The 14,007-nt window shown below is 34.1% G+C and overlaps 1 protein-coding gene across 1 annotated transcript in view; it reads left to right on the forward strand.

Annotated features, from left to right (window-relative positions):
- The first annotated feature begins 2,340 nt into the window (after nt 1-2,340).
- LOC307127357 (5-hydroxytryptamine receptor 3A-like) overlaps nt 2,341-14,007 on the forward strand; it is a 48,507-nt gene continuing 36,840 nt past the window's right edge. The window contains exons 1-6 of the mRNA XM_079818521.1: nt 2,341-2,440; nt 7,046-7,227; nt 7,322-7,366; nt 9,052-9,161; nt 12,832-13,004; nt 13,122-13,282. Of these exons, the coding sequence (XP_079674647.1) occupies nt 2,401-2,440; nt 7,046-7,227; nt 7,322-7,366; nt 9,052-9,161; nt 12,832-13,004; nt 13,122-13,282 (711 nt within the window). The 5' untranslated portion in view covers nt 2,341-2,400. The remainder of the gene's footprint in view (nt 2,441-7,045; nt 7,228-7,321; nt 7,367-9,051; nt 9,162-12,831; nt 13,005-13,121; nt 13,283-14,007) is intronic.

Below are 14,007 nucleotides of genomic sequence, written 5' to 3' on the forward strand. Positions count from 1 at the left end.
CAAGATTCCTGTTGTTTCTTGTAAGGGAATCCGGTATAAATTAATTATGGATATAAACAAACAAGTAAACAACAATTAATGGCAAATGCATTCAAATTTTATTTGAATAAAGTGCAACCAACAGTTTAGGTTGAATTAACAGGAAGTTAACCTTTTCTGCTCTCATTTTCAATATTCAATACATTTTCAATAAAAGCACAGTAAGTGCAACCAACATTTTAACAGTAGGTTAACCTGCTACTTCTGCTTTTGTTTTCCAACATAATAATATTACAATATTAATATCAAAAATAAAGTGCAACTAACTTCTCTTCAGGTTTAATTAATATTAGGTGTACCTGTTACTTTTGCTGTTGTTTTTCAACATTAAAATAATACAAATACAATATTAATATCAAAAATAAAGTTCAACCAACATTTCTTCAGGTTGAATAAACTGGCAGAACCTGCTACTACTCTCAGTTTAATAAACAAACAATATTTAACAAAAGATAAAATGTAACCAACTACTCTTCAATGACTCTACAGATTTCTTTTTCAAAAATATCAACATGATCTGGCTTCAGAACACTTCTCTGTGCGTTCACTATATCGCCAGCAGTACTAAAAACTCGCTCTGCTGGAACACTGGTGCCAGGAATGCACAGGTAACATTTAGCAAGGGTTGAAAGTACAGGTAGCTCTTTCTCCTGGTGGCTTGATAATTTCTCTCTCGTTGGCTTCTCCTCTGCCATCCGCCTATGTTTTGTTTTCTTAGCGCTGCTGCTGGTGCGTGGCGATGATGTCACAGATTGGCAGACTGAATCGAGTAAAGTTTAACGCCGTTATCATTAAAAGTGCTAAGTAAAAACATCCATATAAAGTCTGACGTGCTTAAATCCAATGCGTTATTTCCTATGATCGATACAATCGATTGATTACCTTTTAAAACGATGTTAGATCGATATATGTCGTCCGGAAGGCCAACTTGCAGAGCACAGATCGATGTAGTTAGATCATAGGAAAATAAATCGATACATCGATGTAGTAGATGAATCGTTACACCCCTATTCAGTAGCGCTGCAGAAGGGTTGGAGCTTAGCCAAGCGGCTCAAAAGGATCTTTTAAACTATGCCCTTGACGAGCCTGTGGAATGGGTGGTCATGAGGGCATGCGACGAGCTGATATTTGAGGCTATGGTGGAGTTTCTTGCTCACCAGCAGGAGAAGGCAGTGTGTGTTTGTCCAGAAATCATGAAAATAAAAGAAACTTAGCTCACACCTTTAGACACTTTAGACAACTTATCATCTGTAATTCACACCTCTTTGGATTGTGAGAGAATCGTGGGATTCAATCCAGGATCTTCTTGCTGTGAGGAGACAGTGTTTCCCACTGAGACACTGGTGCTGCCCTTAATCACAGACATAAGACACACTTTGACTATTTCTGTCAGACGTCTACAGAAGCTCTAACTGAGAATTAACAGAGGTTTAGATGTTGATATTTATGGTTAATTTGAGTCACCATTGTGGTGGGAAGCGTTTGCTTTAGTTGGGCTCTTGGTCCCTGTACTTGAATTAGCTTTTCTTTGGATGTTATAACTGTGTGTGTGAAACACAATACTTACGGCTGAGAAAGCAAAGATAAAGCGATTTCAGGTGTTGTCAGCTCCTTGTTGATGACTAAATCATCAGAAGTCAAGAATTTGATGTTGTGCTTTTGAATTTTATGTTTGGCAAATAATAATTTTTTTATATACTATAACCTTGTGAATCCACTGTATTGGGACTAAGAGCAATAAACAAATCACTCATCCTGAAAGATGAAAAAACAGCAGGTGCACATTGTTTTGAGAAATTATTTCTCATAGTCACACACAGAAATCAAGATTTTGCATATGATTCACAACAACGGTGACAATCAAGCATGAGTTTTGTACTTTGAAGCTACCCATCATGCATTGCAGCATGAAGTTTTTTTGTTATGATTGTCACTGTTGTTGTGAATCATATGCAAAATCTTGATGTCTGCGTGTGACTATGTACAATATTTTCTCAAAACAATATGCACATGCTGTTTTATCATCTTTCAGCACTGTAATTTATTTTTTTTAGTTGTACAAACTGTGTGGTTAGTAAGGTATGAAAGAAAAAAAAAAACACTGAACAAAAGAGAATTATAGAAATGTTAAATGTTGAAGAAAAACGCCTAATGCAATCAGATTTTTAAACGAAATGTAACTATATGAGAGGCAAAAGGCACAAAAGAAAATATCCTGCTCTGCCACTGGTTGATGTGAGAATGTGTTGCTCAATGTGTTGTGTATAAATATGACCAAATGACTGACGTCTGTTCAAGAGTGAATCTTCATCTACAGCAGAAGCATCTCAGACACTTGGGATTTTTTTTCTACTATTGACCATGCACCTACACTGGCTAATATTTGTTCTTGTATCAATGGGTAAGTATTGTTTAATGATAACACTTTACAATAAGGTTCAATTTTGTTAACATTATTTAATGAATTAGGCTTCATGAACAACAACAAATAACAACAGTTTAACAACACTTAGTTAATATTGTTAATGCACCTCTGTTAATAATATGACCAATGTTTTCTTTGTCAATTTGAAATGGTAAAAATGTATAATTAGTGTATATATATATATATATATATATATATATATATATATATATATAAATGAACAGTAGCCAAGTTAATAAATGCTGCAGAAGCACTGTCTAGCAAGGAGCCATTGAAATGTTAATGCATCAACGTTAACTGCATTGAATCAACATCACTGTTGCACCCACAATTAATGCTGAAATAATTTAGAATTTTCATCAAAAATCAATGGTAATGGTAAATGTGATGTTGATGAGAACACAAAGATGCAAATAAAAGACATAAAATATCTGAAGATCTCAGCAGAGAACATCTTCACTCATTACAAACTTGACTTTATTTCATACATCTACACTCTAAAAAGAGATGTGTTAAAAAACAACACACTGAGTGTGTTGATGGTATTTTGACACATGTTGTGTAGATATAACACACAATGTGTGTTAAATGTTACTCTGGATGAACAGCAGTGGGTGTTTTGGCAGCCAATAACATCATGCCTCTTTTTCAATGTCTTTTTCAAATGTTTTCTCTGCTTTTCACTTGTTATCACTGACCAGACTGACTTTATTTCTGTCAGACAGAAGCTCTTATTGAGATGAAACGGATTTGGTGTTGATGATTCAGTGAATGTTTCATCTGAAGTCACCAGAATCGTGATTAGTGGCTCCTTTATTTGAGCTCTTGACCCTTGACTCTTTCACATCAGTTTTTCTGTTTGCTGTGAATGAATGTTTATTAAACACATTTGAAGCAGCAGAACTGACCATGAGAAAACAATGATCAGATGATAATGTTATCATCGCATACATTAGCTGAGTTCAGGAAAGAATTTGATAACTGGAACTTTACTGTAAAATTATTTTGTGCTGTTAATAATTATTTTATGATATTGATGTCATCATCTGCACATTTGATTTTAGATACACAGTGCACATAAGATGTTCTAGTCTATGGTATCACACAGGCACACACACATATCAAGAATCAGCTCATGAATCTCAATAATGGTGACAAGCCAAAAGCTTCATCCCGCAATGCATTCTGGGAGTCACCATAGTACAAAACTCATCCATGACTCCCAGCATGCACTGCAGGATGAAGCGTTTGTCACCATTGTTGTGATTCATGATCTGATTCTTGATGTGTGTGTTTGACGAGTATCTGCTGCGGCTCTAAACTTTCTGAAAACATTGAATTTATAGTTTTTTAAGAATTTATTCTGCACTGCTGGACATCATGGACTAACTTCACAAAACTTTTATAGCTAACAGCACACAAATAAAGTAAATGTATACCATCCATTTAATCATAAACTGGATCAGATCTTGAGATTATGACTTGATCAAGAAACTTCTGATCGTGTTTTCTTTCATGCCATAACAAACATATTTGATTAAAATGCAGTTACAGCAGAAAGAGAAGAATTAAAAGACAAGTAAAGGGTCAAGAGCTCAAATAAAGGAGCCACTGATCACGATTCTGGTGACTTCAGATGAAACATTCAATGAACCATCAACATCTAAACCTCTGTTCATCTCAATAAGAGCTGGTGTGTATAGATTCATGATGTCTAAAACATCCAGGTAATACAATAAACAGTCAAACACACTTTATTAAACGTCAATGGACTAAACACAAGTTAACAATACGTGTCAGTGTTCATCCAAACACGAAGTAACTCTGGCAAATACACACATACAGTCACATGTTGTGTAACTATAACACATTATTGTGTAAAAGGTTTCAACACACTTCTGTGTAAGAGGAATAACACATTAGTAGAGTTACAGGTAACACGGAGATGTGTTAAAGAAAACGACACAGGTTGTGTGTTAAATTATACGCAACATGTGTTGTCCCTGAGCACACACACTACATGTGTTAACATCTACACAACATGTGTTGTCCCTGAGCACACACACTACATGTGTTAAAATCTACACAACATGTGTTAAAATCTACACAACATGTGTTGTCCCTGAGCACACACACTACATGTGTTAAAATCTACACAACATGTGTTGTCCCTGAGCACACACACTACATGTGTTAAAATCTACACAACATGTGTTAAAATCTACACAACATGTGTTGTCCCTGAGCACACACACTACATGTGTTAAAATCTACACAACATGTGTTGTCCCTGAGCACACACACTACATGTGTTAAAACTGACACAACATGTGTCAATTTTTAACACATCTGGTTGTGTTGTTCTCAACACATCATGTTATAAAGCGCGACACACACCATCATTGTGCATTGTATGCAGTGTTTATGTTCTCAAACAAACAGGCCTGAGTAAATAAAAGTTATTTATATAGAATGTTTTATCAGTTGCTACAATTTAATTTAATTCAAAGCGCAAACTCTGTCAACTGTTATCTCTTCATGATTTTTTCTCAAAAGCGGCATCGATGTGGTGTTGAAGTGTGAATAATTGAGTTTATAGAGTCATAGAGTTTGAAACATTGTCTTGTACTTTGTGTGCACATGCGTTCTGTACTCGACTATTGATTAAATGCTTAATAATTTAGTTTCACTTTATTTTTAAAATTACATCTGAGTATGTGATTACCTGACACAATTAGTGTGTTAAAATGACTTACACATTAATCGTGTTAAATTTGACACAACATGTGTTGTCCCTGAGCACACTCACTACATGTGTTAAAACTAACACAACATGTGTCATTTTTAACACATCTCTTTTTAGAGTGTACAGAAGCTCATATTGAGAGTGAACAGAGGTTTAACACTAAATCATAATGATGTTTAATGAAATGTAAGTTTGTTTTAAGTTTTGTTTGAGAGTTCCCTTTCAAACCTTACTCTCGATGCTGCATAATCTCATGTATAGATTCATGAATAGATAAATTCATAAGCTGATTCTTAAAGCTACAATGTGTGATATTTTCTCCCATCTAGTGGTAAAAAGGTATATGACCATCCAGATAATTTTTGTTTCTGTTCCTCAATTCCGATTTCGTTTTAACTCCTACGGTGGCCGATTTAGTCCAAGATTAACATGGCTTCCAGTTCGACCTGGTCCACATTCGACACGGTGCCATCGAGTGTTAAAAAGCGAAAGGCGAAGCTTGAATTTACGGGTATGTCCCTCTTTGGCTAATGTACTTTCAAGATGAAGGGGCAACATGGCGACCCGCATTCAAACCCCTCACCCGTATGTATTTTCAATGGCATATTATAAACTTACGAGAATACTTTATTACTTGAAAGAAGTAAATATACATTAATGTGCATATATTTTTGAAAGAACTAAGTGTTTTTAGCTAGGAATATACTAAAAAAGTTACACAGTGTAGCTTTAATGTCTTCGTACGTCACTATCTACGTTAGCTGGATTTGATTGTTGACTACTCTGAGATGGGAAACTCTGAGTTTTGGGTTTTAGAACAGCTGAATTGAGGTAGTTCAATCAACTCTGAGTAGACTGATTCTGAGTTAAGCACATGCACCCCAACTATGAAAAAGCCACGATCAATGGAGCTCCGAAATTATGATTCACCATGGCAACAGCATCCAACAAAAAGATGTTTGTATACTTCCAGGTCAATCTATAAGTTTAATTCTTAATTACCCACTGAGCAAAGTTATGTCCAAAAGACGTCTTTTCAATGTCTTTGCCCCTAGAGTCTGACAGAAATAGTCAAAGTGTGTCTTATGTCTGTGATTAAGGGCAGCACCAGTGTCTCAGTGGGAAACACTGTCTCCTCACAGCAAGAAGATCCTGGATTGAATCCCACGATTCTCTCACGATCCAAAGATGTGTGAATTACAGATGCTAAGTTGTCTAAAGTGTCTAAAGGTGTGAGCTAAGTTTCTTTTATTTTCATGATTTCTGGACAAACACACACTGTCTGTGAGTTGCTTTGCAATTACAAATGGAAAATATGTCCACAATGAGCACATTTTAACTAGTTTTTAACCTTGAGGTTCCATGAACGTCTATATCGGATGTGCAGAACACGTCAAAAACAGACGTCATAAAAACTTTCATTCTGGCTCCTCAGTGGACGTCTTTTCAACATACGGCAAAGACATTGAAAAGACGTCTTTTGGACATAACTTTGCTCAGTGGGTGCTGCTTTTGAGAAAAGATCATGAAGAGATAACAGTTAATAGAGTTTGCGCTTTGAATTCAATAAAAATGAAGCAACTGATAAAACATTCTATATAAATAACTTTTATTTACACAGGCCTTTTTGTTTGTTTGACAACATAAACACTGCATACAAATACACAATGATGGTGAGTGTCGGCGCTTTATAACATGATGTTTTGAGAACAATGTTGTGTAGATTTTTACACATATTTAATGCATTACTTTTGTAACGCGTTACTCCCATGTTTAAACGATTCTCTTTCACTGGAGAATATATTCTGCTGATACCGAATGTCTTCTATGCACAGGGTGGGTGTCTGATGCATATAAATGCAATGATACAGAAACAGCTGGAGCTAAAAAAAAACTTTATAATCTGCTCCTCTCGAACGAGAAGGACATAAAGTGGCCCTTGATATTCAACAAGTATGCTCACAACATTAGGTTCAAAATTTATGTGGACATGTATGTGACCTCCATCACAAATGTGGTATGTGTCCAGTATGATTTATCTTCTCATTCAGTTCATTATGGGATGTCAAGCAGTTGTATTATCATCTCTCAACAAATCTTTTTATCTACAGAATGAAAAAGCCCAGAGTCTCACGACACAGGTCAGAATGATAACTGTAAGTTTTTTTAAAACTTATTTCATTCTTATTTCACAAAGGTTTATTCAATATATAGAATTCCCTTACAGAAAGAAAATATATTTCCCTATATATGAATAATCAATATATTAAATTATATAATGGTATATTTGAAATTACAGAATAATATATTCACAGTAAAAAAAAATTCAGGTCTCCAATTTAATATTTTCTAGTGACTGGTCACATCTAAATATTTTAGTTGGCCTGAAGAGAGAGGCCTGAAATTGTTTACAGCGTTGTCATAATATATGTAATTTTATATTCAGTAATACATTTTATAATATATATGTGATCAGATATGTTATATATTGCAGATATATAAACACACATACATGGAGAAATGTATAATGTAATGTATTTGCTTACTTTATAAAGGGTTCATATTTTGACTAGCACAAGCACACATGCATGTATTAAAGTATTTACCAAAGAGACTATCACTGTGCTGAAGAGACACAACTGTTGATTTATTAACATATTTTTAATGAGATTCGGCCAATCATCAGCCTTCTTCACAGTGTTGGGAAAGATAATTTCAAAATATATTTTGTTACAGAATACATGCCCAAAAATGTAATTTGTTACGAATTCCGTTACTCAACTTGAGTAACATATTCTGAATACTTTATCTTTATCATCAAGAATCAGACATCAAGACGTCAAGATGCTTTTGGCTTGTCATCATTGTTGAGATTCATGAGCTGATTCTTGTTGTATGTTTGTGTCTGTGTGAAACTACAGGCGATAACATGTAGTATACACTGTGTATCTAAAAGTAAATGTGCAAATAATGACAACAATGTTATACAAATAATAATAATAAAAAAAGACTTGTTAAACTTTCAGATATCACATACTTGTTGAACTCATCATATTTATGTGATGATAACATTATCTTCTGGTAACATTTTTCACATGTTATTTCTGCTGCTTCAAATGTGCAAAATAAGCATACAGTCACAGCAAACAGAGAAAAAATTATGTGAAAGAGTCAAGGGTCAAGAACTCAAATAAAGAAGCCACGAATCACGATTCTGGTGACTTGAAATTAAACATTCAATGAATCATCAACACCAAATCCTGTTCATCTAGTCAGAGCTTCTGTCTGACAGAAATAAAGTCAGTCAGGTTAGTGGTAACAAGTGAAAAGCGGTGAAATCATTTGAAAAAGACATTGAAAAAGAGGCATGATGTGATTTGGCTGCCAAAACACAGTACTGTTCTATCCAGAGTAGCATTTAAACACACATTGTGTGTTGAATCTACACAACACGTGTCAAAATACCATCAACACAACATTTACTCTCCATTAACAGTCAGAAGCAAAGCATGCTGGGAACTAGAAATCTGCTGTAACTCATTCTGTGAATGTGTGTATATATGTGTGTACAATATGGGAACATGTTTGTGCAATATATGTGCACAATAAAGGATAAAACTTTATGTTGGCTGGTAAAGTGGATAAAGCTTTATAAATATTACAAGTAATGGTATGTTTGTCTTCATTTCTAAATATGTTATTTGTATCAATATATATAGCCTTACATGGTCAATGCATATAATGCAGTATATTGAAAAAATATAAGCACTGAGGTTTTATTTGATTTTCAAGTATACAGTATCTGTCTTATAATCACTCTAACCTTTATATAACTTTCTAGGCATGGCCAAATGGGAATATGATCTGGAAACCTGATGATTATTGTGGAATTGACACATTTGTCGCCCCCAAAAATTTGTTTTGGACTCCAGACATTGTTATAAATGAAAGGTATACAAATTACTTTTGTCAGAACCTTTTACACTGCCCGGCCAAAAAAAAGTTTGGATTGAAAGTGTATTGGTTTATTGGTCAATTGGTTTAAATTGGCAAATGCTTAAGAGTCTGATTGGATCATTATTGCAGTGATTTTTATGTCTCTAGCATGTTATATGTTTGGCAACAGTTTTTCTTGATAAATTGTGTAGCTTTTCATTTCTTAAACAACCATGTAGGAAGACGCAGTGGTCACAATGTGAGGTCACAGCGAGCTACAAGTGTAAACTCAAAGTGTAACGTTAACTGAAAACGAAGAAGCTCTTACAGTTACATTTTGTGTCAAATATACGACTGGCACAGAAAGTAACGTTATTTAAGCAACATATACACATTCATCATCAGATAAACGGAATCAGCGGTATGAGTCCGAGCTCATTATTATCATGAGAAGCAATCAGAGCCGTCCAATCAGGTTTAATCATTTGTGGTTTGAATTTAAACACAAGTAAAAACAGGGATTTTTATTAAAGATTTATGATTTATTATCACGGTTCTCTATAAAGATCAGTGTTTATGATGCATTTCAAATAATATGATGTTGAAATCCTTATGGGAATTTCAGTAGTAGCCTATTACAAACGGATCATGAAATGGACAACAGCCAAAGTGAACAACATATTAATAAGTATGCATATTGCAATGCTAAATAATTGTTGTAAATGTTTATAATACATTATAATTTGGTACATTTTAAATGTAAAATGTTTTTTTAAATATCTTTTGAAAATTTTAAAAAGATAAATGCATAAATATTTATTATATATTGCATTATATATGTATTATATATTGCATATATAAATATACTAAATATATGTTTCTTAAAAGTATAATTAAGCATATATTTATTACCAAAGTATTTCTAGTATACTTTTTAGAAATATATTAAAAGGATGCTTGTGTTTAGCATATTTCTTAAAAGTTTAATTTAGTAGGCTATATATTTATTACCAACGTACTTATACCCACTGAGCTAAGTTATGTCCAAAAGACGTCTTTTCAATGTCTTTGCCCCTAGAGGCGTACGTTGAAAAGACGTCCACTGAGGAGCCAGAATGAAAGTTTTTATGACGTCTGTTTTTGACGTGTTCTGCACATCCGATATAGACGTTCATGGAACCTCAAGGTTAAAAACTAGTTCAAATGTGCTCATTGTGGACATATTTTCCATTTGTAATTGCAAAGCAACTCACAGACAGTGTGTGTTTGTCCAGAAATCATGAAAATAAAAGAAACTTAGCTCACACCTTTAGACACTTTAGACAACTTAGCATCTGTAATTCACACATCTTTGGATCGTGAGAGAATCGTGGGATTCAATCCAGGATCTTCTTGCTGTGAGGAGACAGTGTTTCCCACTGAGACACTGGTGCTGCCCTTAATCACAGACATAAGACACACTTTGACTATTTCTGTCAGACGTCTACAGAAGCTCTTACTGAGAATTAACAGAGGTTTAGATGTTGATATTTATGTTTCACTTGAAGTCACCATTGTGGTGGGAAGCGTTTGCTTTAGTTGGGCTCTTAGTTGGGTCCCCGTATTTGTGTTAGCTTTTCTTTGGCTTCTGTAACTGTGTGTGAGAAACACAATAGTTATGGCTGAGAAAGCAAAGATAAAGTGACTTCAGTTGTTGTGAGCTTCTTGTTGATGACTAAATCATCAGAATTATAGAATCTTCTGTTGTGCTTTTGAGTTTTATGTTCTTGTTTGGCAATAGCAATAAAATAATCACTTATCCTGAAGGATGATAAAACAGCATGTGCACATTGTTTTGAGAAAATATTTCAAATAGTCACACGTAGACATCAAGATTTTGCATATGATTCACAACAACGGTGACAATCATAACAAAAAAAAACTTCATGCTGCAATGCATGATGGGTTGCTTCAAAGTACAAAACTCATGCTTGATTGTCACCGTTGTTGTGAATCATATGCAAAATCTTGATGTCTGTGTGTGACTATGAGAAATATTTGCTCAAAACAATGTGCACCTGCTGTTTTTTCATCTTTCAGGATGAGTGATTTGTTTATTGCTATTGGTGTCAATACAGCAGATTCACAAGGTTATAGTATATAAACAAAGTATTAATTGCCGAGCAAGAACATAAAACTCAAAAGCACAACATCAGATACTAGAATTCTGATGATTTAGTCATCAACAAGGAGCTGACAACACCTGAAGTCACTTTATCTTTGCTTTCTCAGCCATAAGTATTGTGTTTCACACACACAGTTACAGCAGCCAAAGAAAATCGATTACTATTACGGGGACCAAGAGCCCAACTAAAGCAAACGCTTCCCGCCACAATGGTGACTTCAAATTAACCATAAGTATCAACATCGAAAGCTCTGTTAATTCTCAGTAATAGCTTCTGTAGACGTCTGACAGAAATAGTCAAAGTGTGTCTTATGTCTGTGATTAAGGGCAGCACCAGTGTCTCAGTGGGAAACACTGTCTCCTCACAGCAAGAAGATCCTGGATTGAATCCCACGATTCTCTCACGATCCAAAGATGTGTGAATTACAGATGATACGTTTTCTAAAGTGTCTAAAGGTGTGAGCTAAGTTTCTTTTATTTTCATGATTTCTGGACAAACACACACTGTCTGTGAGTTGCTTTGCAATTACAAATGGAAAATATGTCCACAATGAGCACATTTGAACTAGTTTTTAACCTTGAGGTTCCATGAACGTCTATATCGGATGTGCAGAACACTTCAAAAACAGACGTCATAAAAACTTTCATCTCCTCAGTGGACGTCTTTTCAACGTACGGCAAAAACATTGAAAAAACGTCTTGTGGACATAACTTTGCTCAGTGGGGTATTTTTTGTCTAAACTTTTGACTTCGATGAAGATAAATTGACATTTCAATTCATCAAATTATACAGAAAACCAACTAATTCCAAAGTGACTACTATGAAATAATATTTCATGCAACTGTATATTAGCAAATAACTCAAGACGTTCATTTGTTGTGAATTCTGACGTGACTATTTAATTTGTCCCGGCTTGTCGGTATAAAAATACCGCCAACACAAAAAGGGCAGTGGAAATTTCTGCAACAAGTTGTGCATGGAATCGTGTGGAATCGGTATATAGTTCTATGAAATAAAATGCATTCAAAACAATACTCATAGTCAGAAAATGTAAACAAATGCAGTAAAATACAATGTCAATAACAAATTCAAATCACAAACAATGAAAATGTAACCTAACAAAGTGATACAATCCAATTGTAAATAACAAATTAAGGGATCAAGTGTTACAATGGCCATTTAAAAATACTTTTTTAATCGAACAATGATTGATTAAATGCACAACACAAAGGCAACTATTTACCGTTTTCTTCTTCCGCCATGATGACTCAGTTTTCATTAACTTTTGTCCGTGCAACCTTCATTCAATACTCGCCCTGATTAACTTCTTTCATACTTTATGTGGCGTGGCGCTGTTGTCCTCAGACTGTTGAGAGTGACGTATATGGTTCTGCGGTTCTGCAGTTGGTTAATATTGGAGTAGTCTGCAAGTTACTTTTGCAATAACATTTAATTTGAATAATTGCTGTTTCCAATCATCATGTTTTTAATCATTGTTAATTTATATTTTATCCATTTAGCATCAAGAGAGAGTTTGGAACAGAGGCGTCTCCAAATGTGCAGTTGCTCTCTGACGGCTATACATTCTCATCTGACGTTTCAGCTCTGACCACGGCCTGTAAGATGGATCTCTACAGGTTTCCCTTCGACACCCAAAATTGCTATATAACATTTCAGTCTTCAGCATATTCAAGTAAATTTGAAACACATAAATCAGTTTTGACAAACAAACACTAGATAACATGGTTTATTCTTATAAACTATTTGATTTCAATATAAAATGATACAATTTTAATGTCTTTTCCCACAGATCAGGAGATTACAATGGACAAATTATCGAGTCTAAGTTCTATAAACTATGAGTCGAAGACGACCTTTAAATCCCAGGGAGAATGGGAGCTCCTTGATATAAATTGCACTAAAGCTTTCATCAAAAGTTGGCATTATTATGTGGATCAGCTGATTTATCAGGTACAGCCAATATTAAATACATAAATAAAAGGATAAAAACAGAAACAAAAGAACAACTAGTTGATGTGCGAAAAATATGTGCCGAAATTTAATTCAATTATTAAATGTTCATTTTACCCCTTAAAAAAGCAGGGGCATCAAATACCTTATGATTGTATTTTCCAAAACATTAGGACAATTAAATTTGTATTTATTAAAAATATGTTTTTTTTTTTACTTTATACAAAAAATGTTGTATAGTAGCCTATAGTATAGTATACAGTATTTTATCTGTCATTTTACTATTTCATTTTAAAAGTCAACATGTAAATTCTATGTAGGCGTTGCTATAGATACTTTAATCTTACTTTAATCTTACTGCGTTGCTTTACTTATACTTTAATAATGTGGTTCTCACACCAAAAGGTGCACAGATGTTGCATGGAAGCCGTCAATATATGAAGGGAGATGTGTGTCTATTGGCATAATATTATTTATTAATAGACCCTGAATATTTGATCAGCGTTCAGTTAAATTTGTTTAGAAAAAAACATTGATATCGATAAAAAAAAATTTAAGGACTCAAAACTAGTGCTGGGGAAAAATGAATTGTGATTAATCGCATCCAAAATAAAAGTTTGTGTTTAAATAATATATGTGTGTGTACTGTGTATAATTATTATGCATATATAAATACACACACATGCATGTATATATTTAAGAAATATTTGCATGTATATAGTATA

This window comes from Gobio gobio, assembly GCF_949357685.1.
Source record: "Gobio gobio genome assembly, chromosome: 1".
Lineage (NCBI taxonomy): Eukaryota > Metazoa > Chordata > Actinopteri > Cypriniformes > Gobionidae > Gobio > Gobio gobio.